Genomic DNA, 23,933 nt, shown 5'->3' on the forward strand with positions numbered 1-23,933 from the left:
TTACGGCGCAATTTTATCTGATGCACTAAAAAGTGAAGTTGAACAGTGATGGATGAAATATAAAGAACAAAAGGGGCTGGAGCAATAGCACAGCGGGTAGGGCGGTTGCCTTGCACATGGCCGACGTGGGTTCGATTCCCAGCATCCCATATGATCCCCCAAGCACCGCCAGGAGTAATTCCTGGGTGCAGAGCCAGGAGTAACCCCTGTGCACTGTGTATTGCCGGGTGTGACCCCCAAAAAGCAAAAAAGAACAAAAGGATGAAATATCAAGAGGACTGTGAGTGAATTAAATTAAAATGGACTGGTTGTTGCATTACTCACAAATTCGGTCTGAAATCCTAACCCAATTGGCCAGACCCAAGGAATTGCCTCTCAATAAATCTCCAAAGTCAACAACAGATGGGGCATTCTCTGCTTTGGTTTTTGGGCATCCCTAGCGGTGCTCTGGGTACCTATCATATGCGGTACTGGGGACTGAACCCAGGTCAGTCATGTACAAGAAAAGCACCCTATATGCTGTCTTGGACCTAGCTGGGGCATTTTTGATCCAGAAGATACCACAAAATGAGGCAAAAAAATGAAGGGGGAGGGGAACCTACTTTTCCTTTTTTTGGGGTCACACCGGTGATGCACAGGAGTTACTCCTGGCTCATACACTCAGGAATTACTTCTGGCAGTACTCTCGAGGGACCATATGGGATGCTGGGAATCGAACCCAGGTTGGCCGCGTGCAAGGCAAATAAATGCCCTACCCGCTGTGCTATCACTCCAGCCCCGGGAACCTACTTTTCTACTTCCACTTTTAAAAGTCAATGCATGAGAATGTTATTATGTTATCAAATCTAATATAATCTCAGGAGACAGGATCTGGTCTTGTGAATGACCCAAAACTACAGCCACGTTGAACTATTAGGAGGCAGGGAGGGAACTGATGCTGAATTATCTTCCTGTGCTGGCCTTAGCATCTAAAGGCCATTTCTCGCTGCGCAGTTTGTTCAGAGGCACCTGGGGACCAACCTGACTGGAACCTCCCGGGTAGTTGTCTGAATTGCCTTTTGTTCTAACGTCAGGGCTGGTGCAGTTCTATCTTTCATCCTGCAGGCCACGCCTGGTCCTTTTTCTCTGAGGAGCTGCTGGGCACTGCATCTTGAGATTCTAAACGCAAGCTCCTGCCTTCCCCATGACAGGTGCAGCCCACACAAAGACATGAGGAGAAACTGCGGTGCCTCAAGCCCTTTTTCACTCAGTCCTTCCCGTGGTTACTTGATTACCGTCTCTCTCGTGACTCCGTGGGTGCTGTAGGAACAGAACCCAGGTCTGTTTTCACTCATCATTATATGTTTAAAACCTAGCCCAGGGCCTGATAAGACACTGTACAAACTTGATTAACTGGATGAATCAGATTTGCCCAGGTTCTCTTCCAGTAAGCACTGCACGAAGGATTTTTCTTATGCTCTCCCTGTGTTCTGCCCCAATTCATGTCAAAACCGAAACTTCCTCTGTGCTTCTGCTGTCTGGGTGAGACTGGATGAGACTGGCTGACTGGCCTCCTCTCTACCGGTACCTCCCACACGAAGATAGGGGTTATCCTGCTTCTCTTCAGGCTCTTCAAGATGAGCTGGTAGACCAAAGACACACCCAGCTTCTGCCCAATCAGATTCACAAAACCTCTGTCAACAAACAGCTGTGTGTGTCTTAACAAAGAAGGGGTGGGGGAGAGGGTTACAAATGCCTCGAAGCAGGGAGGAGATCCTGGAGGACACGCCAATAGGATTCCAGCCCCATTCTCATTTGGACTCCAAATGGGCTTAGGAAGCCAACCACAGGTATTCATCGAAGGGAGTCTCAATGGAATCCAGTGTTTATTTTCCAACTGAGAGGGTTTGACCCCATCAGAGGGTGAGTCAGTCTGCAGGTGTGGCCAGGACTGTGTCCTCACTCTGAATATAGAGCCTGAATAACACTGGGATCCTCGTTGTAAAGGGAGCTCCTCATAAATGCTTCCTGGGGTGTTCTCCTGAGCCCTGACACTGCATACTAAGTGGGCCTCAACTGGTGACATGGGCAAAATCTGACTGGAACAGGTGACACACTGTCTCTTAACTGGATTCCGTTCTGCCGGGTTTACTTTAGCACTGTCGCCATATGATGCCGCGGCCTTTTCTGCAGAGTGCTGGGCTGCCGAAGAAAGAAAGTCTGTGAGTCCTGCTCCCACACACTTAGGGGACTTAAGACGGTGTCCTCTTTGCACGCGGCAATGTGTCCATGTGGAGCCTCGGCACCAGGTCCCAGAGCACACGTGAAGCAAGGTGTGGGGTCAGCCAGCTTCTCTGCATACATGCCAAGCTGGGATGCGTTGAACATGGTTGCCTCCGGCAGACTAATGTTCTCTGGGGTTTTTTCCAACCCGAGATTTAAAGCATGTTTTAGGGGCACTATGGCTCTGCATGTGAGCCGAGTTCTAGCCCTGCACCGTGAACACAGGAACCACATATTCCAATGAATTAGAATTCCATAAAATTTAAAAAACAGCTGTGGAAGTGAGAGAATGGGGCTTCAGACGCTTGCCTTACATGCGGCCGAACCCAGGTCAGTCTGTGGCCCTGAGACTGCCAGGTGTGGCTTTGAGGACCCCTGCAGACCACCACGACAGCCTGGGTGACACCTGGCACTGCAAAACCTGTGTGGCACATCCTCAGATCAATCACAACATTCCACATCCACCCCACTGGCTGAGAACCTCTGAGTGGGGGGGCCCGGGGCTCCTAAACAATACTTGGGAGCTCCACAGTAAACATACAGTTGCTTGGTTGTCAAAAGTCACATGTGGCAAGTGGTTTCTACAGTAGAGAGAGCAGAACTAGGGCATTTCAAGTAGTACAGGGAGGCCACTGGCGGCACTGTGGCCCCGTGTCCTGATGACGGGCTCTCAGCAGCACAGGTCCATCTTATGGGCCTGCGCTCACACACCCAACACCCGGGTTTGGATGGGGTTCCTCACTAATCTAGGTACTGGCCGGGTAAGCACACACCCTTGCATGATCTGCAGACACTGAACAACTGTGCCCGGGGGATATGTGCTAGAATGTGAAACTACTACAACAAGACTTACTGGGATACATTTCAGATGCTGGAGTCGAGAACTTACTCATGTAAGTGAGAATAAGCAGTATGTTGCAGTCAGCACTTTAAAATCATAAAGCAATCAATCACCACAAACTGACTTACTGATTTGTTTTCTGATAATTCCATGTGCTATATTCCTTTTAAGTTTCGTTGGAGCAAAAACTATGAAGTTTGTTATGTGTCTGCTGGGGACAGGCTAGGGAGGGGGAGGGAAACTGGGGACGTTGGGGAATGGAAGGTCACACTGGCGGTAGACTGGTGCTGGAACACAGTATACCTGAAACTGTATGACGAACAGCTCTGTTTTGGAGCCACACCCAGCAGTGCTCAGGGTTAACTCCTGGCTCTGCGCTCAGGTATCATTCCTGGTTGGCCCGGGGGACTACAGGGATGTCCAGGATTGAACCTGGGTGGGTCCACCATGCGCAAGGCAAGCCTCCTACCCACTTGACTACTGCTTTCGCCCAGTAACGGTGTTGTAATACAACTCTGCACGTAGGAATTACTCCTGATGGAATGCTGGGGTTCAAACCCAAGCTGGTCACGTGCAAGGCAAGCACCATACCAGCTGCTCTAAGGCTCTGGCCCTACCTGACGATGCACAGAGGTTACTCCTAGCTCTGCACTCAGGAATTACTCTTGGTGGTGCTCAGGGGACCATATGAGATGCTGGGAATTGAACCTTGGTCGGCTGTGTGCAAGGCAAATGCCCAACCTGCTGTGCTATCACTCCAGCCCCATTTGTTTATTTATTATTATTATCATTATTATTATTATTTTGCTTTTTGGGTCACACCCGGCAACAGACAGGGGTTATTCCTGGCTCTGCACTCAGAAATTACCCCTGGTGGTGCTCAGGAGACCATATGGGATGCTGGGAATTGAACCCGGGTCTGCTGAGTGCAAGGCAAACGCCCTACTCGCTGTGCTATTGCACCAGCCCCTTATTATTATTATTTTTTTTTTTAAAGAAAGTGGACCTTCTAAAGGCAGAGCATCAGTGAAAGTGGAACTGCATCAAGCATCTAGTATATACCAAATATGGTTCTAAACAATCTCAGTTTTTCTTCAAATTTTCTAGGCTATTTGGAAACTATCCCCATTACACAGGTGAGGATATAGATCGGAGAGGCTTAAAAGTTTACTAAGTGGCACAGCTGATAGAGGAAGCCAGGAATACCCAACTCTGCCCACTTTAAACTTGGATCTCCCAGTCTAAAAGTTCTGTCAATTCAGCAGGTGGGCAAAATGTGAATTGGGTGCAATTCAGTGTTTGTCATCTAGTCCTTCTAACACTCACTTCAACAACTGGCTGGAAAGCAAAAGGGGCAGAGGCCAAGTCAGAAATGAAGAAAACGGCACCTGTTAGCTTTTCTAAGCGACTCGAAGACCTCAGCTCCCTTTAGTTTCCCAGGTACCACATTAAAGAAAGAAAAGGTCCAGAAAACGTCTATTCTTAAATTTGTATGCAGCGGGGGGAAAGATAACAGGCCAGGAATATGCAGGTCATCCAGACTGACCGTAGAACTCTGCATGCATGGAAATGCTAACCACCTACCATTTCCCCCATCAGTCCTTCGCCCAAAGAAACCAAGAAACCCAGGGTGCTTAGGATATGACAACGGGTACCAGGTTGGAGCCTGTGAGACAGACCATCGCAGGCCCCTGAAGGCTCGTGAGGAAGACACACACCGAACAAGCTCTTTGAGGCCACCGTCACCATTTTAAGTTCTTCACGGATACAACCATCGTTGCAGTTTCCCAGCTCACACAGTCATAAGATGGAGTCTAAGAGGGCAGAGGGGAGGGTCTGCCTGCTGAGAGAGGCATGCGCAGGATGGGGATGTTCAGGAAAGGAACACACATTCCCTAGGATACATGCCGTGTTTGAACACTCCAATCAGGAGGGACTTATCGGCCTCGGCGTCCCACCAATCCACGGGGATCTCCACGTAGTCAATGTCGGGCAGAGGCACTTCCAGGTCCCTGCGGAGGAAGGGCACAGGCTCAAAGTTCCTTCCACACAGCCAGAAAACAACACCAGCGCTACTGACCAAACTCTCGTAGGAAGCCACGTCCCTTGCTGCATGTTTAGAGACAGAAATAACAAATGGAGGGGCTTGCAAGTCACGACAAAAGTCATCCATGAGTCATCTGAAGGTAAGGCTGTGCCCAACGGGAGGAGTCACGAGTGAGCACAGGCTGAAAATCCCAAGCACTATGTGAGAACAAGCACACCTGCACCGGCGCATGTGAAGCTATGAAAACAGACCGCCAGACGTGTGCTACGTGGTCTGCCGAGTCAAACTAGCCATGAACTGCATTTGCTCCTGGACACAGGGACAAGTGTCACTTGCCCCAGGGACTAGACAGGGGGAGAATTGGCAGATTTATAAATGCCACTGAGTCCTGAGTTTCTGTTCGATTTCTGACAGCCTTTTTTGGGTTCGTTTGTTTTTGGGGGTCCTCCTGGCTCCACTCTCAGTGTGCAGGACCATATGGTGTGTCCAGGATTGAACCCGAGTCAGCCACACGCTGGGCAGGTGCTTCTCCTACTGCCCTCTCACTACGTTCCCAATTTCTGTCAGCTTATGTGGGGCCGTAGCTCGTCTTCATTTATCGTCTCTGTAGTGTTACTCTCTGAAGTCCTCAGAGAATGTCTACCTGACAGAGTCTGTCTCCACCGCCCAGCTCCTGCGATGGTGCCTCTGCAGCACTGGAAGCTCTGTACTGTGGGAAGGTGTCCCTTGGCTTCAACCTTTTCAAGCCGTGGCCCCTGTCTGTCTCACTCCAGCGTCCACACCTCTGCTTAAGTTAGTACTTGTCATGGACCAACTGTCATTTCACTCCTCGCGGCAACTTTTCCATCATTGAATATTAAATCGCAGCAGGACCAGTGCGAGTCAGATTCATGAAAGCAGAACAAAGAACGGGAGAGGACAGGCAGTGCAGTGGGCTCACCCCCTCCAAAGGGACCTTTCTACCATTCATTTGTTCACCTGTCTAAGAAATCACATGGCAGGGAAAGAGCAAACTCAAGAGATCTCAAAGACGCTTCAGTTCTCTGCACGCAGACAACCCAAGAACTGAGCCGAAATGCCCGACCTCTCTGACCTTGCTAGAAGGATCAGGGACTACAGCAGGAAGGCCTAAGAGGGAATCAATGCATCTGCAGTGACCGATTCTCACTGCACACTGCTCCGTGGGCAGGGCCGCTTCAGAGTTGCTGCTATCACCAGTGCACCGTTAGTACCACCCAAGGGAAAGACAGACGAGAAACCGGGGTCCAGATCGTCTCAGTGCCAAGTTCAAAACAGCAACACTTCCGGTGTCCTCTGGAAATGAGCGCGGCTGAGCAGGGACAGAGCGAGCTGCAGGTCTGGGGAAGGGAAGAAGCGGCTGACCTGATGGACAGCCCACCGGTATGTCTAGCTGAGCCCCGCGGCCTCACTCCCTGACATCTTAGTCCGACTTTGGAACACTAACTCACAAACACTAAGACACAACAAAGCACAGAGCTCAGAAGCGGCTGTCCACGCAATTAGCAAATACAGAAGAACCATTCAAATGTGGGAGAGTACGAGGGTCTGTACTCATGGGTCCGAGAAACACTTCTCGGCTCTGCCCGTCAGAGCAAGTCTATCAAAGGACTATGTGCCCATTTGACCATGATTAGGAAAGCTAGCGAGGCGGCTGCCTTAAAACCAACTTGACAACACCACCAGATGGGAAAAACCCTTCTCCAAGACCAAAACACTCCTCTGAGCCTCTGTTTCCAAAACTGTTTTCTCCTCCATTTCACTTGTAGCGGATCTGACTTCCTCCACCGCCTACTCTACCACCCAGGGAACTCTCCACGGGTCTCCTGAACCTACGTGCTTCCCCCAGTTCGGCAAAAAGGACAGTTTCCAGCAATTCTTTACCCCTGGGAGCCGAGGCTGCCTTGTTTTACCTGGCAGGAGTTCCTTCAAATGCTTTATCGGCTGCTTCTCCCAGAATTTCCGCTTTAAGATAGTAGAGCATCCGGACACGAAGAAGTACCCTGTGAATGGCAAACACATAATATAAAATGCCAACATTTTAGAACCTAAAAGCTGCCTGTGTACTCCCGCGCCGGGCCCCAGGTTGACACCAGGAAAGTCTGTGGCCTGAGTGAGGCAGGGGAAAACCCTGAGTAGCAATGGCAGTCATCGGACTGCTTAGCCTGTTCCACACGGAGAAATGCCTCCACCATCATCCGGCAGGGGCCCGAAAACCCCAGGAGCAGCGGACCCCACCGTGCACCCGCCCCACCTCTTCCTGCCCACCCCACTGGCTACCATTTCCTCAGGCCCTGACTGCTCCGGGTGGCGGGAGCCGGGGAACAAGGTTGTGCTGCCCGGCGACCACCCAGCCCTCGGGGCTCTTTGCTCAGCCCCAGTTTATTGATGCCTGAGGCACACTGCGCAGCAACTCCACCTGCACACACAGGAATATTTAAAATCCTTCCTCAGGGCAAAACACTGGAGAACAATTGCGTCCTCTCAGTTCACCTGTGACTCTGTGGTTCGAGGACCACACTTAGGGTCTTCGGGAACCGCTCAGATAAAGCAGTTAAATGCTAGTTGTGCAGCTACTGTGTGCCCTGTTTTCATGCCAACCGGGACACCAACCTCCCATACTCCACACAAAATAAAGAAGTGAACCCTGCTCTTGGGACTGCTCATCTAACTGTGAAAGGTGAAAGCGGCAGAGGGAGAAAGGTAACAATGAGGGGCTGCGGGGAGGGAAGGCTCAGTGACCAAAAAAAAAAAAAAATTCCCCTGTGAGAATACAGAGAAGCCAATTACCTCTTGAACAAGATGCTGCTTGTTCAAGGCTAAGCTGCAAACAGGTTTCTGAGACTCATTGTAACTTGCTCACTGTGGGCCACGTGTAAAGGTGTGCCCTACCCTACAAAGTACGTGCTTTGGGGCCGGAGCGATAGTACAGTGGGCCGGGCACAAGCCTCGCACCACTCAGGTTAGATTCCTGGCACCCTCGAGTATGGTCCCCCGAGCACCACCCCCTATGCCCAGAATTCCAGGGGTGATCACTGAGGGCAAAGCCAGGAGTACGTCCTGCGCACCGCCAGGTGTGGTCTCCAAACAAAACAAAGATATAAGTCCATTGCCTTGTGGTTAGTGGATGCAGCTGTTCACGGTCAGCTTTCCAAAGGGAGAAGGGGCAGAGCAATTCTATAGTTTATGCATGAGGGCTGTTTTTCCTCAGTAGCCTCCACAGCTGGGCTGGAGCGATAGCACAGCGGTTGGGTGTTCGCCTTTCACGCGGCCGACCCGAGTTCGATTCCTCCGACCCTCTCTGAGAGCCTGGCAAGCTACCGAGAGTATCGAGCCCGTGCGGCAGAGCCTGGCAAGCTACCCGTATTGGATATGCCAAAAACAGTAACAATAAGTCTCTCAATGAGAGACATTACTGGTGCCCGCTCGAACAAATTGATGAGCAACGGGATGACAGTGACAGTGACAGCCTCCATAGCTCATCACAGAAACGGGGATGGGGAGGGAGGAGGTGGAAGAGAGTACAAGCCCATACACTGATGGAGGAACTCATCTCCACCTAGGCTGTTTAAAATGCCACTGGCCACAGACCGGTGCCAGTCTGCAGGTAAAGACAGATTGAAAACCAATGGCTGCTGCCTTTGTTCTCACTGCTGGTCTGTAGACTGGTATGGGTACCAGTCTGCAGGTGTAAAAGGGGTGAGGAACACAGGTTCAAATGATGCTCCTAATAGAGGATTATGGCCTCTCAACACCTTTATGGCAAACCACACCTAATTAGAGAGAACAAAAGGGAATACCCTGCCACAGTGGCGGGGTGGGGTGGGGGGAGATGGGATTGGGGGGGTGGGAGGGATGCTGGGTTTATTTGTGGTGGAGAATGGGCACTGGTGAAGGGATGGGTTCTCGAACTTTGTATGAGGGAAACATGAGCACGAAAATGTATAAATCTGTAACTGTACCCTCACGGTGATTCACTAATTAAAAAATAAATAAATTTAAAAAAATGTTACAGAGGATTGTGTAAGAATCTAAGAAAGCAGCTTCTTGGGGCTGGAGTGATAGCACAGCGGGTAGGGCGTTTGCCTTGCACGCAGCCAACCCGGGTTCAAATCCCAGCATCCCATATGGTCCCCTGAGCACCGCCAGGGGTAATTCCTGAGTGCAGAGCCAGGAGTAACCCCTGTGCATCGCCAGGTGTGACCCAAAAAGAAAAAAAAAAAAAAGCAGCTTCTTGGGTCTAGGCAGATGGTACCACTACAGTCTTCAGGTCCAGTGGCAACATGCAAATTTACACAAGCAATTTTTTTGAAAGCACAATTGGAACTTTCTAGATTTCCAACTTTTGATTTATCTACCTGATAGCAATAGCCAATGACTGTCTTAGGAAGAACCGGCATGAGGGTACTGGAGAGTTAATACAGGAATACTTGCACACCTGCCTGGCATGTGGTCAACCCCTGTTCAATCCCTGGTTCCATATGGTCCCTCAAACACCATCAGGGGTCACTCCTGGGCAGAGCCAGGAAAGGCCTCTTCGGCTCTTCCAGGTGGGGCCCAAAAACTAAAACCCAAACCAAAGAAGCAGAATTCCTCACTTCCAGCTCAGTCAGAGCAAGGCTTCCCGAAGATAAAAGATAGAGTCATTTCTGTTTCTCTAAAGAGAAGCAAATGTGTTGATACTTGGCAGTATCTGCAGCATGAGAACAGCATTTAAAGCCAATATTTTCCACTGATTCTCCGAATCAAATCACATCAATTCAGAAGACAGATGGGACAATTTCTCCTGAGCGGATGGTCCCCACAGTCATCTGAGCTGCAGGGCAGGGGAGCTGAAGATAGGTTTGGAACATACTGCTTTGGTCAAACAAAGCCCGTTCACAGTCTGAGTGCTAGTACGGCTTTTTATTTCATTTCTTTCTTAAGAGAAAAAAAAAAACCTGGTGATATGAAATATACTTCCAGAAAGTACATTCTGCTTTGCGTAAACACACAGTTTGATGAATATCTGCAAACTGAACACACATGTGAATCCAGCAGGCAGATAGGAAACAGAACATTCCCCAGAAGGCTCTCGGGATCCCCTTTTTACAGTTGTTATCCACACTCCTGGGCAGATCACCATCATCCTGACATCTTAGGGCTCAGATCTGCGGCAGATGTTTTTCAACTTTATTTTATTTTATTTTTTTGGTAATGGCCACGCCCAGTGGTGCCGAGGGCTGTGCAATGCGGAGGGGATCACGCATACCAGGAATGTTCCAGCACCTGAGCTATCGTCCTGACCCTGTTTTTAAACCTTCGAAAGTTCCTTTGATGATGGATGATCCATGCCTCTAATGCCATACAACTATTAGCAACAACGCCCTGGTTGCAGAGGTAGCAGTTCTACCCTCACTTTCTACGGGGGTGGAGGGGGTGGGGGGGGAGAGGTTAGATGGTTTACAGCGGGTAAATCATGCAGCCAGGATTTTCAGGGAGCTCTGTCCCAGGGTCCATCTTAGTCCTGATATGATACTGGACGGCAGAGTCCACACTTCCAGAAGCTGACAGTCCTTTCACATTATTCTTCTTTGTTGTGCCAGGGACAGAACCAGGACCCAAGATCCAAGGGTGAGAATTTCACAGAGGGAGATTTTGGACTCAATAAAGAGAAGGACAATGCATTAGAATCAGGACAACTGAATGAGCTTTGTGAAGAAAAGGGAAACTGCTATTATGCGGAGGCTGAAAGACGCCCTGCCAGGATCCCGCCCACAGACTCACTCTCAAAGACTAGGGGAGCTACAAGGCCCCCCCTGCTCCGGTTCTGGCTGGTTCTGGCTGAACTGAAGAGGACTTTGATCTTTGTTAGACTCAAATGAAAAAGCAACAGCCATCCTCAGAACCTGGGGAGGCGCTTTAATGCATTATTCTTTTGCTTTTGCTTCTTGGGCACTTTAATGCATTATTCTTTTGCTTTTGCTTTTTGGGTCACACCCGGTGATGCTCAGGGGGCTACTCCTGGCTCAGCATTCAGGAATCACTCCTGGCCGTGCACAGGGGACCATATGGGATGGCAGGGATCGAAACCATGTTGGCTGCACTAAGGTAAGGCAAATGCCCAACCCACTGTACTATCACTCCAGCCTGGCATCGTTCTTTAATTCCCAGGGCTCAGCACACACTCAGGAAAAATGGTCATTCTTGAGGCTGGGCTCCTCAGAGGTCAATACTTGGTTCTGCTCATCCTCTGTGATCAGCTCTGAAGGCGTCACTGGGAAGTTCTATGAAAACCTCTCCGGCTTCTCCCCGCCTCTAAGGCTTATAGGATCATGAAGCTGGCGGCTTTTTGCATTCCTTACTGCAGTTATGTCTTCCAAATTTAACCCCTTCTCCCCGATCTCACAGTGAGCACCCTAGTCTAGCCCTCCAGATCAGTGCTGATACTGCTTATATTAGGAGACAACTTCCCAGCTGGCTATTTGGTGCTAGATTCACCTAACTTTGCAAACCACTGTCACCGTTTTTGTAACAAAAAGAATCTGTCTCATCACATATCTCACTTGTTCATGAAATAAGGTTGTTCTTTACACAAGAGAGTCCTGTTCAGCCTGCTAGACAATGTCACCCGTCAGCAAGACCCTTACTAGCTGTTGCCCTCTCTGACCCCACAGGGACCCCAATTCAGTCCCATGAGCCTTACTCCCATGTCCAGCCCAGATTCTCCTAGCAAGAGGAGGTGCCCTCGACTTGGCGTCTACTATCTCCAAGGCACGTTGGTGTACAGCAGTTATTTTTTTCAATACTGGGAATGAGACCTATCTTCAAAGATTTAGAAAACATCAGAGGAAAGAATTAGACTTCATCTGTTTAAAGGGAAAAAAAAAACCCAACACGACCCAAGAACTACAGAACTGCTGACTCAGATTGATATTCTAGGGAAACAGGGTAAATCTAGCAAAACACCTTAATTTATAAGGTAATAACTTTATTATTGGATAATAATAAGTGTGCCTGGAGCAAGCAGATATCATTGGGCTGCACTAGCACGTGACAGGGACAAATGGAGACATTACGGGCACCCGCTCGAGCAAATCGATCAACAGGATGACAAGTGATACAATAACTTTATCATCATATTATTTTGCCTTTTGGGTCACACCCGGCAATGCTCAGGAGTTACTCCTGGCTGTGCACTCAGGAATTACTCCTGGCGGTGCTGGAAGGACCTTATGGGATGCCGGGGACGGAACCATGTTGGCCGTGTGCAAGGCAAATGCCCTGCCTGCCGTACTACCACTCTGGCCCCAAGGCAATAACTTTATAACCAGAAAAATAAGACAGCACTTTCCCCTGCCTGCCAGGGAGACTGGGGGTGGGGGAGATTCTTTTTTAACTCCCCATACCCCCCCACAGCCCCCCCCCTCCGGTTTTGGGATACAGCCTGTGGTGCTCACAAATTATTCCTGTCTCTGCGCAATGGGATCATCATTCCCGGCAGGGCTTGGGGAACCGTATGGGGTGCTGGGGATCGAGCCTGGATCGGCCGCGTGCAAGCAAGCGCCCTCCCTGTTGTATTATGGCTCCGGCCTCTGCAGGGGAAATTCCTGCTTGGCCTAGGAAGCTGAAGGAGATAGTTTTCAAGGGCACTTTGCATTCTGAGAAACCTGTACGGTGACACATGTGCAAACCATCACTGTCCTGTGCCTGAGTGGCCCAAACTGTCGGAAAAGGATCTTTGCAAGAAAAAGTTTCTTTTCCTAGCACTTTGTACCTCCCTGTGCCCCCGCCCCCCACTATCAGACTGGAGACATAAAGAATACCACCTCAAATGCATGCCTAGCAAACAGCTCCATGGCCACAGAACACTAGAAGAGGAAGCAACTTGGGGCAGGGGGCTGAGAGCAGAGGGAGAGTCCCGTGGGAGCACTGGATTCCTGGCTGGATTCCCGGGCGAAGCTGTGCTGGTGGAGTGGACAGTTGGGGTGGGGCTGGGTCCTGTCATGAAGAGCTCGAGAGGCTTCGGGCGAATGTGCTGACCTGGCCTGGACCACAAATCCCACCTTTCCGGCTCCTGCATGAGAGGGCAGGTGCACTGTGGTCCCCCCGTGTCCCTACCCATTGTCTGCGCAGACCAGGGAGGGCAAGGGGGGGACACTCACTTGTTGCAGTGCTGTTTGAGGTGCTTCTTGTAGCCGTCATCGTGCAAGACCACCTCAGGGTTGCAGGTGGCCAGCCAGTCGGCATTCTTGAGCTCCGGGAGCAGCAGCTGGTTCTTCGTCTTCTTCCCTTTCCTCCCTCTGGGGACTGGAGCGGACAAGCCTGAAACCGAGAGGCAGTGTAGCGCCAACGGAGGAGCTGGGTTGTATATGGTGGTCCTAGATCCCACCGCTCAGTCCATGCAGTGAATACGTCTGTGAAACGTGCCTGCTCCCTTCTTTAGTAAACCCCAGGACCGTCTGGGTCAGGCAGTAAGGATTTCTGGGGTACCCTGACCAGATCAACGAAGAGTAGTTTCAGGGGCTCACAACCGTGCTGGGGCGGGGCAGGAAGGATGACTGACCGGAAACCTTTAGGTCAGCTACGGCCAAGCGCAGGGAAGGGGAAGCACGACATGAGGAGGCCTGGACAGACAACAGGTGGCTCTGGTCAGACAGCCCAAGGCACCGACCACACCACACAGCACACAGGGCGAGCCCCCAGTTCAGAAGAACGCCTGTGATGCACCGGTGAGAGGACAAGACTGGCAGAGGGGAAACTTTAAGAGGCCCAGCTGACTTAAAACATCACAGGGAAGGGCAGGAGGAAAGGTACGGGGGGGGGGGGGGATGGGAGGGGGTGGGTGGGTAAGGTGCTTGCCTTGCACACAGCTGGCCCTAGTTCAGTCCCTGGAACTGCATTATGATCCCGTGAGCACTTCCAGGAGTGAGCCCTGAGCACCACTGGGTATGGCCTGAACACACATGTCCCTCCCTGTCTCCCCCGCCCTGTAAACCAAATCACAACGAATGCTCTGAGGAAGAACTGAGAGCATCGTCATCATGTGCCAGAGCCAACATTCTGGAATACATCCGAGACAGAGAGAGAGAAGCTCCCCCAAGCAGCAGCAGGGACCAACCTGGGAAGAGGGCTGGGAGCTCGCAGGGAGGGTGGTCCTCAGGCAGGGCCGGGCGGGTGCTCACCTGAGTGGTTCTGAAGGGTCTGGGCCTGCCCGTCTTTGGTAGGTGTGATGAGTTCCCAAATGAAGCTCTTGATCTTCTCGTCCCCTTTGTAATGCTTGACACAGTACACCAGCAGGGCACGGCAAATCATCTCCATGTCCTTCTCGTTCAGATGCCACTTGAACCGCCCGTGGGTCAGGATGTCCTTCCACCGGCCCCACCTGGAAGCAGACAGGAAGAAGGGTTTGTGGGGGAGAGGTAGGGATGGACGCCCTGAACACTGCAGGGCACGCCCCGGGGCCTTATTCTCCGCCGGGCCTACTGGTCTATTAGCTAAGAAAGGCCTTTGAGGACAGCAGCCTAGGACATGCCAGATGCCGCGATGGTGGCCTAAGTACTGGACGCGGAGCTTCACAGAGCCACTAGAATATTAAGAGGGAAGGAATGAAAATATTCGAAGTAGGGAATAAATTTGGAATCAAAACAGCCCCAGCTGCAGTATTCAAAAGCAATGGCTGCGAAGCCTTCTATTTCTCAAAGAGCCAGAGACTTGCACAAATCAGGCCTTAACTATAACATCTGTTGCGCTGACTCCTTATACATCCTTGGGGGACGAAGCAGGAAATCGGTACCAAGCAGCAAATTAGTAACAGAGATTTGTTGTGACAAGCAGATGAGAAAATCATGGCAGGTCTTCAATATGGCAGCAGAGCAGACCGTGACCACGGTTGACGGGGTGGGGGTGGGGGCGGGGGGGGGGAGGGTCATGGGACTCTGGCCCTAACAATCCGATCTCCATCAGCCCCCAGGATCCAGAGCATTGCACACGAGGACAAACCTCGGGACCGAAAACAAAGGGAACAAGGACCGAAGAAGGCGAAGGCAATCGACATCTACCCGAAGATGAGCAGGTTCTTCTCCACCCGGAAGCACTCGGCTCGGAGGTAGCGCCTGGTTTTGTCATTGAGGCGTCGGGATCTCGTGGGCCTCTCGTCAGAGTCACTGTCTAACTCAGAAAATTCCATGAGCTCATCCTCCTCGAAGGAGTTGTAGTGCTTGGTCTGCTTCCTCACACGAGGCCGGTCGATCACGAGGCTCTCCTGGAAACAGAGGAGACTGTCGGAAAGAAGCGCCCCTCTCTCTGACCCCGCGAGGCGCAACACGTCCCGCTGGCATCTTTGGGGAGCCCATCTCTCCCTCCAGCACACCTGCTGGGCTCCACGGGGAGGGTGGGGGCGGCCCTGGCGCTCTCTGGGCTGGCCTGGTTCCTAGCCCTCAGTGCTGCCCACTACCATCAGGTGTTTCTGCAGCCCTCCGGCAGGGGTCCGGGCAGACAGGGGCCCGGAGTGCCCGTCTACTCTGGAAAGAGCGGAGTGGGAGCCCCCGATGCCCTGCCAACATGCAGGGTAGCCTGTGCTCTGGAGACAGACGAGCTGCACAACCCCATCTGCTCGGCAGCTTCCTGGCGACCACCACAGTATTCCGCCGGCCTCCTTTCCGGCTGTCCTCCGGCATCGACTAGGAACCTTTGATCTTTCACCAAAGACATAAGCCCCAGCTCAGGAACCTCACTGCGTCCGGTTTCCCACCACCATCGCTGCTCTCCTACTTAGACTCGATCATGTCGGATACCCGCTCCCACCCCTCCGCCTCTGCCCAAAGACCGGCTCTGCATTATCCTCTGCAGCCCAGATACATTTCCAGTGCTCTGCTCCCTACCTGATGTTCCAACTACTTCACGCGGTTTCTACAGGGCAAGAGCATTTCCCTTCAACTGCCTGCCATGGGGTTAGGGTGAGGACTAGGATGGGGGGAGGGGGTTATACTGGGGACACTGGTGGTGGAAAGTGTGCATTGTTGGAGGGACAGGTGTTTGATCATTGTATGGCTAAATCTCGAACATAAACGCTTTGTAACTATATCTCATGGTGATTCACTTAAAAAGAAATAACATGGAGTTCATGCCCAATTTAATCAGCTTAATCAAGGGCTGAATAAATAGCAGTACTCCTACATTAAAAAAAAAGGGGGGGCTGGAGTGATAGCATAGTGGGTAGGGCATTTGCCTTGCATGAGGCCGATCCAGGTTCGATTCCCATGTGGTCCCCCACAAGATGGTGGTGAGTGCAGAGCCAGGAGTAACCCCTGTGTATCACTGGGTATGACCCCCCCCAAAAAAAAAAAAGTGTTTCCCTCCCTCTTCCCCACACTGTCCCACAGAGTGTCTTCTCCACTGATTACAGAACACTTATGAAAGGCCACCACAAGGGGCTAGAGAATAGCTCCCTAATATTTCCTGGTCCTATGGGAGAATTAAGCAAGCAATGGTGGATCCCACAGAAGATTAGTCAGGGCTGGTTACTGATTCAGTGAGACAGGAGAAGGGACTATCCCCAAGGTTTGTGGGTGCAGGAGAGCTCAATGTTCATCGGACAGGCATGCAGAGAGTGGGGTACAGGGCCAGAGAGCAGAGCCGAGAAGCTGACACTAAATGGGTACCTAACACTGGGACGCAACACTTAGAACGTAAGTCTCCAACTTGGTGAAGTGGGGCCCACCACCGCCTTTCTTCACGCAGCTGTGAAGTCAAGCACTGCCCAAAGGCACAGAGCCAGGGCGTCTGCAGAGCCACGTGCAAGACAAGCCCCGCATCCCGGGACTAGCTCTCCGGGTGCGACCCATCTCCCCTCGGCCTTGATCTAACTTCCTGAGTACCCTGCAGACCAGTATGTTCAATTAGCACTTTTATTTTCTAAGTTTTAAATTGCTTTTTGAGCCACACCTGGCTGTGCTCAGGGATCCCTCCCTGGGGGGACTGTATGGAGCGTCAGGGATCAAAGCTGGGTCAGTGGGTGCAAGGCAAGTGCTCCTGTACTACCTCTCCAGTACCCCCAATTGGCACTTTAAAGTTGTAACAGGTAACATTTTCTAAGTTGTGCATAAAGCATGTTTTTAAATTAGGTTACATATAACAATCTCATGTGAAAACTGAGGTCCAGGAATAAATAATGGCTTGAGATGTGTGGGACTTTGTGATCCTGTTAAATACCAGTGAAATGTTCAAGGCAGTAAAATATATGTAACATTGTACCTTTTCATTTTTTGCTTCAGTGTCCAGTTCAGCTATTTTGGCCCATTTCTGCCAAAAATTCGGGTCATCTAAGGAAATATCAGTTCTATTTCCCGAAGCCACAAAGCTAGCCTGTGAAGACAAGAGCCAGAAAACTGAGCTTGACAGAATACAAACTAGTAAGACACCTGTTATTTCACACACGCCAAGAAATCAAGTTTATTATCCATCTGCATTCTACACCAAGTCCTCTGAGAGCTTCCAAAATGAATGCAAAAGATCTCAAAGTGCTTTTTCTGTTTTTATTAAAAAACAAAAAACAAAAAAAAACCCCTCTAAAAATTGGTAAAGACACTGTAATTTTAGCTCACAGGATCTTTATGTGAAATTTAAACTTGGAAGCAGGCAGACAGTGACAATGTGTTACTTGATGTTCCTTGCAAAACAGGTTTATTCTTAAAACTTCACTAGACTTATATTTTTCTAATTTCAGTTCTCCAAACGTCTGCTCTGGGAAAGGCGCTGTGAGTTCACAGGGAAGAGGAATGCCTCTGACTGCCCTGCCGAAGCAGCGAGACTGATCCAACAGGTTTCCCAGCTCACAGGGCCTGTGGCCTAAGAAACTGAGAGTAACACTCTCGGGGTTGTTAGGGCGGGATCTGATGGGCTGAATTAAAATCCAGTGGCAGGAAGAGAAGAGGAAAGAGGCATCTCAGTGACAAGCCCAGAATCTTGCGTCAAGGCCGTCTGCCCATGAAACGAAGAGAGTACCGAGTGGGCTGGAGAGAAGGGTGCTCACTGGAATCTCAAAGCTCTGACACTGATTGTGCAGCACTGCGCAAGGGGACCAAGACTAACTCAGGCAGTCACCGTGAAGGGCAAACGGTGAAAACTGCCAAGTGAGGTGTCCGCCTGGCCTCTGAAGATCAATAACCAAAGATCAGAGGTTTGGGGAATTCTTTCTACTGTGTGGCTCGCTATCAGACTCATCAGACTCTCCTGAGAAACCGCGCCTCCAGACGGTCACGCAGAACAGATGCGCAGGAGACCATCTCAACAGCCGTGTCTAGAGACATGGAAGACTGCACCCGCCCTGACAAGGACCTGGGGAGAAGGTCCGGTACCTTGGCGAACGTGGACCCCTTCCCTTCCGACTGGATGGTGATGGTGTGCGTTCTCCGCTGCAGAATCTGGTCTATGTCCTCTTCACAGAACTTGGAGCCTTCATCTTCCTCATCCATTAGGGCACCATAGGCTCCCTTCCGGAGCAAGTCCTCTACCTCCATTTTTGACAGCTGCTGCACCTGGACAGGTCACCAAAGGCTACTCACAAAGTGGAAAGCGCACAGGAGAGAAACAGCCTCAAATGTGGCTTCTCTGATTCAGCACATAACTGTACAGGTCAGAAGGATAGCATGATCAAAAAGCTTTAGAAAACGAAAATCCAGAGACAAGGTACTCAGGGAGAACCAAGGGGAGGTGAAGCAGATCTGCCACAGGGAGCTCTGGAATAAAACCCAGCAAATGAGTCACGGCCACAACATTTTTGGGGACGGGGGTTATTACCAAATGTCATGAGCTATTAAAATTATGCACCACTGAAAAGGATATCTTTAATGTTTATGTTTTGGTTTGAAGCTGTATCTTTAAAAACCTCCAGATGTCCAAATGAGCGAAAGAATAATGACTTATTCATTATTAAATAAATGCATTAGTATTGGAAATGATGTCATCTCTTAACTAAAGAAAGGATTCCATGCCAAGTGTGATCTTCTCAATTGCTTGTTGAAAACAGGAAATGGAAGTTCAAAACACCCTTTCCTGGTTCTAATTAAGAATCTGGTTCTCTTTATTGAAATCACATAAGGGAATTCCATGACTCCCAGCTCTGGTAACTTGAAGGATTATACTTAGCAACACACGCAGGGCTAAAAGAATATGGAACATCTGGATAAAAGACAACTCACTTAAGTTTTAATTCCCAACCTTTGATGCTCTGAGCCCGGAGATTCAGGAGATAAGTCTGCTTTGTTTGCTCATGCTTTAAAATAACCTAAGAATTTTAGTTGTGATATTTTAACCCCATAGAAGGAAAATTTTTTTTCCTGGATTTTATTGACTAAAGTCTCAAGCTGATGATTTATTCATGTGTTTATTTATTCACCATGATATTCACCATTTAAAACTTTTAAGTCAAACATCTTTAAAATGCCAAATGCTGCTAGGGGCCTTGGAAGGTACAGATAAAACAGGTGACATCATACCTTCAAAGGCTGGAATAGGAGGTAGGACATGGTGAAAAATCACTATTTAGAGTTAAGAGCATATGATCTGCTGACTTCTTTGGCTGGGGGAGGGCTGGGTCACACGCACCAGTGCTGAGGGGTCGTTGCCTGCGGTGCCCAGGGACTGTGTGGTATGGGTAGCATTAATCAGGGTTGGTTGCTTGCGAAGCAAGCACCATATCTGGTCTAGATCTACCGATCTTTAATGGATGTAGTGAAGGCTCGGTTTATTGCATGCTGTGTAGCTCTATCACATTAACGGCTCCTCTGGACTCCCCGCGACTATTGGGACACCCCAACAGAGACACATGGGCTGATTCAGGTTAGTGAAAGTGACCGTGAAAGCAGCTCTATAGGAAGCAGGAATCCAGGGAAGAGGGGTGGCGTGACAAGTGCCTCCTACTCACTCCGTTGGTGCTGCCTTTGCGGTTGATGTCCTGAAGAACAGCCTTGTCCAGGCCCAGTTTTAGGCTGGCTTTGTCGAACATCTCTCGCTCATAGGAGTTCCGGGTAATGAGGCGATACACCTTCACGGCTTTGCTCTGGCCGATCCGGTGACAGCGGGCCTGAGCCTGGGAAGGAAGATCAGACGCACCGTCACCAAATATCAAGGCAGCAGCCCCAGAAATAGGAAAAGAATTAAGTTCCATGTGAAACGAGTGGCCAGCTTCAAGGTCACCGGCCACGGGCCTAATGTCGAGACAGCTGTTCTCTCAAGGTTGGTGGCCCCTTCAAGGCGCTTGCTTCTTCCCAACTACTGACCCAGGGACAAGCAGCGTTTCCTGTGCCCCCCAGCCTGTGGACTGAGCGTGGTGCCCACTCTCTGGATGCGAGCTCCTGCAAGCAGCACCACTTTCTACTTCTTTTACTCTGCTTCAGAAATGTTCACATAGGCAACAACGTAATGACCTCTTAAGGACAAAATCATACTCCACACTCATCCTAAGACTGTTAGAAGCAAATCTGAAGGCCTTTATAACTCATCCTTAGATACTTCGAAAGATAATTTTAGCAAAAGGTTACTAATTGTGATCCCCGGCACCACCAAAATAAATAAATAAAATAAAAATATATAAAGAAAACATTATTGCTACACTTCAAAAAACTTTTCTGTTTCTGGAGCACAGGACTTTGTTTCTGGAGCAGAGCTGTGCTCAGGACTTATGCCTGGCCCCGTGCTTGGGAACAACTCCCAGCAGAGCTCAGGGGACCAAAGCAGTCTCAGGGGTCAGAACCCGGGTGGGCTGCATGCAAGGCAAGTGTCTCACCTGTACTCTCTCTCCAGTTCCCCAAAAACTAACTCTTACGGCGGGAGAGTACAGGATGGGAGGCACTGACCCCGCATGCAGCCAAGCTTGGTCTGAATCCTTAGCATCACACAGTCCCTCAAGCAATATGGGGGTCACTACCGAGTACAGATGCAGGAGTCAACCCCAAGCACTAGATGTGGCCAAGTCCCTAGCCACATCCATTAAAAAAAAAAAAACTTCAGTACCAACTTTCTAATCAGTGTTCTAGTTTCCCTGCTAATCTCAAATATGTATATTTAAACTTGCCTGAATCATGGAGCCAGAGAGATAATACAGCAGGTAAGGGGCTTGCCTTATAAGTGGCTTCCTTTGGTTTGATCCCTACAACAATATATGGTCCCCAAGCACAATCAAGAGTGATCCCTGAGGGGCTGGAGCAATAGCACAATTAGTTTGATCCCGGGCACCCCATATGGTCCCCGAGCACTGCCAGGAGTAATTCCTGAGTGCAGAGCCAGGAGTGACCCCTGAGCATCCATCATCCTTAAGTGTGACCCACCCAAAAAGCTGGAAAAAAAAGAGTGATCCCTAAGTGCAAAGCTCTGCACACTGCCAGGTGGGGCCCAAACCAAAAGGAAAAGCAAACAAATTTGCCTGGATCAGGATATAAATAAGCCCCATAAATTGCAATTGGGTTGGTTAAGTTTCAAGTATCTCTTAATAGGTTCTCCCAGTCTTTAAGATTTCCTTTCGTTAACTGCAATTTATTTCAGGAGGAGATCAGATTCTCTGTCCTATAGTTTCTTACATCTGCATTTTATTGCCTGCGTTCTGGCTTGTCATTGAATATATCCCCTCTGTGTCTTGTACTGACTCTAAAATGGGAATTATACCTTAAACTTTGGTCCAATTATGATTTTTGCATAATGTCTGTCTGCATGGATAATCACTGTCTAGATCCATTATTTCATTAGCAGTTATAATCCCCTATTCAGTTTTTTTGCTACTCTGATACATACACAGTACAGATAGCAGACACAAGCTAGTTTCCAAAATAACATCCTCCAAAAGTGACCATTATTATTAGTTTTTAAGGAACACAACAAAACTATGTACTTAAATATATGCTAAATGGATTAAACATATGTGCTACATTTTAAATGGCATGATTGCTCAACTATGGCTTCTGGGAACCTCTCCAGGATAGGATCCGGACTTTTGTTTTTGTTTCTGGGCCATACCCAGAGGGCCCCAGGCCTACTCCTGGCTCTGGGCAACATACATGATGTCAGAGATGCAACCAAGAAGGGCTGTCTGTATGGAAGGCCTCACCACCTTGAACCATCTCTTTGGTCCCAGGAGCCGAGGTTCTCTCAACATGGACAAGTGGAAACCAGAAAGAGGAAGGCAGAATAAGCTCTGGTGATAGAATGGATCTAGAGGCATCTGTAAGTACCCAGGCGTGTGTGTTGGCCTCATGTGCTTGCACCTCTAGAAACACAGAAAGATATACAACAGGTCTGCGTTTATGTCAGGATATTCTATCAGAGATCACCCCTAGCTTTCTGGTATAATTTGTTATTTTTGTATTTTTGGGGGGTTTTGGGCTGCACCTTGAGATGCTCAGGGCCTACTTCTGGCTCTTGGGGATTACCTCTGGTGGGAATCAGAAAACCATATGGATGCTGGGGACCGAACCCAGGTTACTCACAAACACCCTACCTGTTGTACTATTGCTCCGGCCCCTGATAACATATTTCCTGCTCCTACTATATACATTCCTGACCCGGACCTAGATTCAATCATTATTTTTTCAAGGACTCCCAGTTTCTTTTACTGTAAACAGTAGAGAATATATTCTCAATACTCTTGGGGGGGCGCAGTATTACTAACATGTCCACTGTTTCTCAGTCTACTCGGGAGGCAAAAATATAAGTGCCTGTGTATGTTTAGTGTATACAATTATGTATATACATATGTCAAAATACACCGGTATGTTGAATTCAAACTTGACTATGGTACTTTTGCTTCATCAATCCTACATCTGTATCTGTTTTTAACCATGTTGAAAAGCTCAGTTCTCAACAGAGCCAGTCTCATTACTCATTTATCCCACAATGTATGTAACTGCTTCAGAAAAACCATATCATTATTCTCTCCTCCAAACATAATTACTAAAAACAATGTACGGTTTTGGTGTTTTGCCCCCCTCAGAGTTAAATCCCACTGAACATGCAGTCAAATTATAGAGCTATAAGTTTATAGAGCTATAAACCTATAGAATCGGTGTCTTTTCTGCAGTGTAGTATTAGTAATTCTGTAACTACACTTCTGTAACTACTTAATATAGGATTGGGCAAAGGAAAGGAAACAGGAACGAGAACTTCTCACTATGAAGAAGGAATTTACAAATATGAAAAGACAGAAAACTAACAGAAGTCTATGATGTTAGAATGGATCTGAGGATATCATATTGGTTAGATCTATATGCCCATGTATACATATGTCTGTATAAACAGATAGAGTAGATATGCTCATGTGTATTTTTTTATCTCGATGTTGCACACATGTGCATATATACACACATAAACATATGAAAGCATATTATATTGTATATAGATCTCTGGTCATGTTACTGGAAGAGCTAAAAAGCAAGAGCACTCCAAAACAAAGAATTTAACTCTCAGAGCTTGGTTTCTAAGTACCATTCTCTATAACAAAGAACTAAGGATGGCTAGACAAATGGTTTATTTCAGAGCTGGGGTAGACAAAGTATATACTCTGTTTTGTTTCCGTTTGGGGGGTTATACCTAATGATGCTCAGGGCTTACTCTTGGCTCTGTTCAAGGGGCTAGGTGTAGTGCTGGGAACAGAACTCTGGCTGCTTACAAGGCAAGAGCCCTATCCACTGTACTATCTCTCCAGCCCAAAGTATACAGACTGGAACCATGCTAGAACATAGGGAAGTACTCAAAGGATGATGGAAAACTCCAAAACAGAACTTTAAATGAAAATAG

General features: G+C 49.0%; 1 protein-coding gene and 1 non-coding gene across 7 annotated transcripts in view; one reads left to right on the forward strand and one right to left on the reverse strand.

Moving 5' to 3' along the window:
* The window catches only part of CHD6 (chromodomain helicase DNA binding protein 6), a 198,788-nt gene that overhangs the window by 38,768 nt on the left and 136,087 nt on the right, over positions 1–23,933 (reverse strand). For all 6 annotated transcript variants that reach the window (XM_004612489.2, XM_055140902.1, XM_055140897.1 and 3 more), the window contains 8 exons: positions 20,074–20,238; positions 18,506–18,685; positions 17,403–17,513; positions 15,209–15,411; positions 14,333–14,532; positions 13,313–13,472; positions 7,082–7,171; positions 5,012–5,115 (listed from right to left, as the gene is read on the reverse strand). In XM_004612489.2, coding sequence (XP_004612546.2) covers positions 5,012–5,115; positions 7,082–7,171; positions 13,313–13,472; positions 14,333–14,532; positions 15,209–15,411; positions 17,403–17,513; positions 18,506–18,685; positions 20,074–20,238 — 1,213 coding nt within the window. The remainder of the gene's footprint in view (positions 1–5,011; positions 5,116–7,081; positions 7,172–13,312; positions 13,473–14,332; positions 14,533–15,208; positions 15,412–17,402; positions 17,514–18,505; positions 18,686–20,073; positions 20,239–23,933) is intronic.
* LOC129405461 (small nucleolar RNA SNORA84) lies at positions 8,280–8,410 on the forward strand. Its single transcript, XR_008630600.1, has one exon. It is a non-coding gene; the product is annotated as a small nucleolar RNA SNORA84 (small nucleolar RNA).

This window comes from Sorex araneus, chromosome 5, assembly GCF_027595985.1.
Source record: "Sorex araneus isolate mSorAra2 chromosome 5, mSorAra2.pri, whole genome shotgun sequence".
In the NCBI taxonomy this organism is placed as follows: Eukaryota; Metazoa; Chordata; class Mammalia; order Eulipotyphla; family Soricidae; genus Sorex; species Sorex araneus.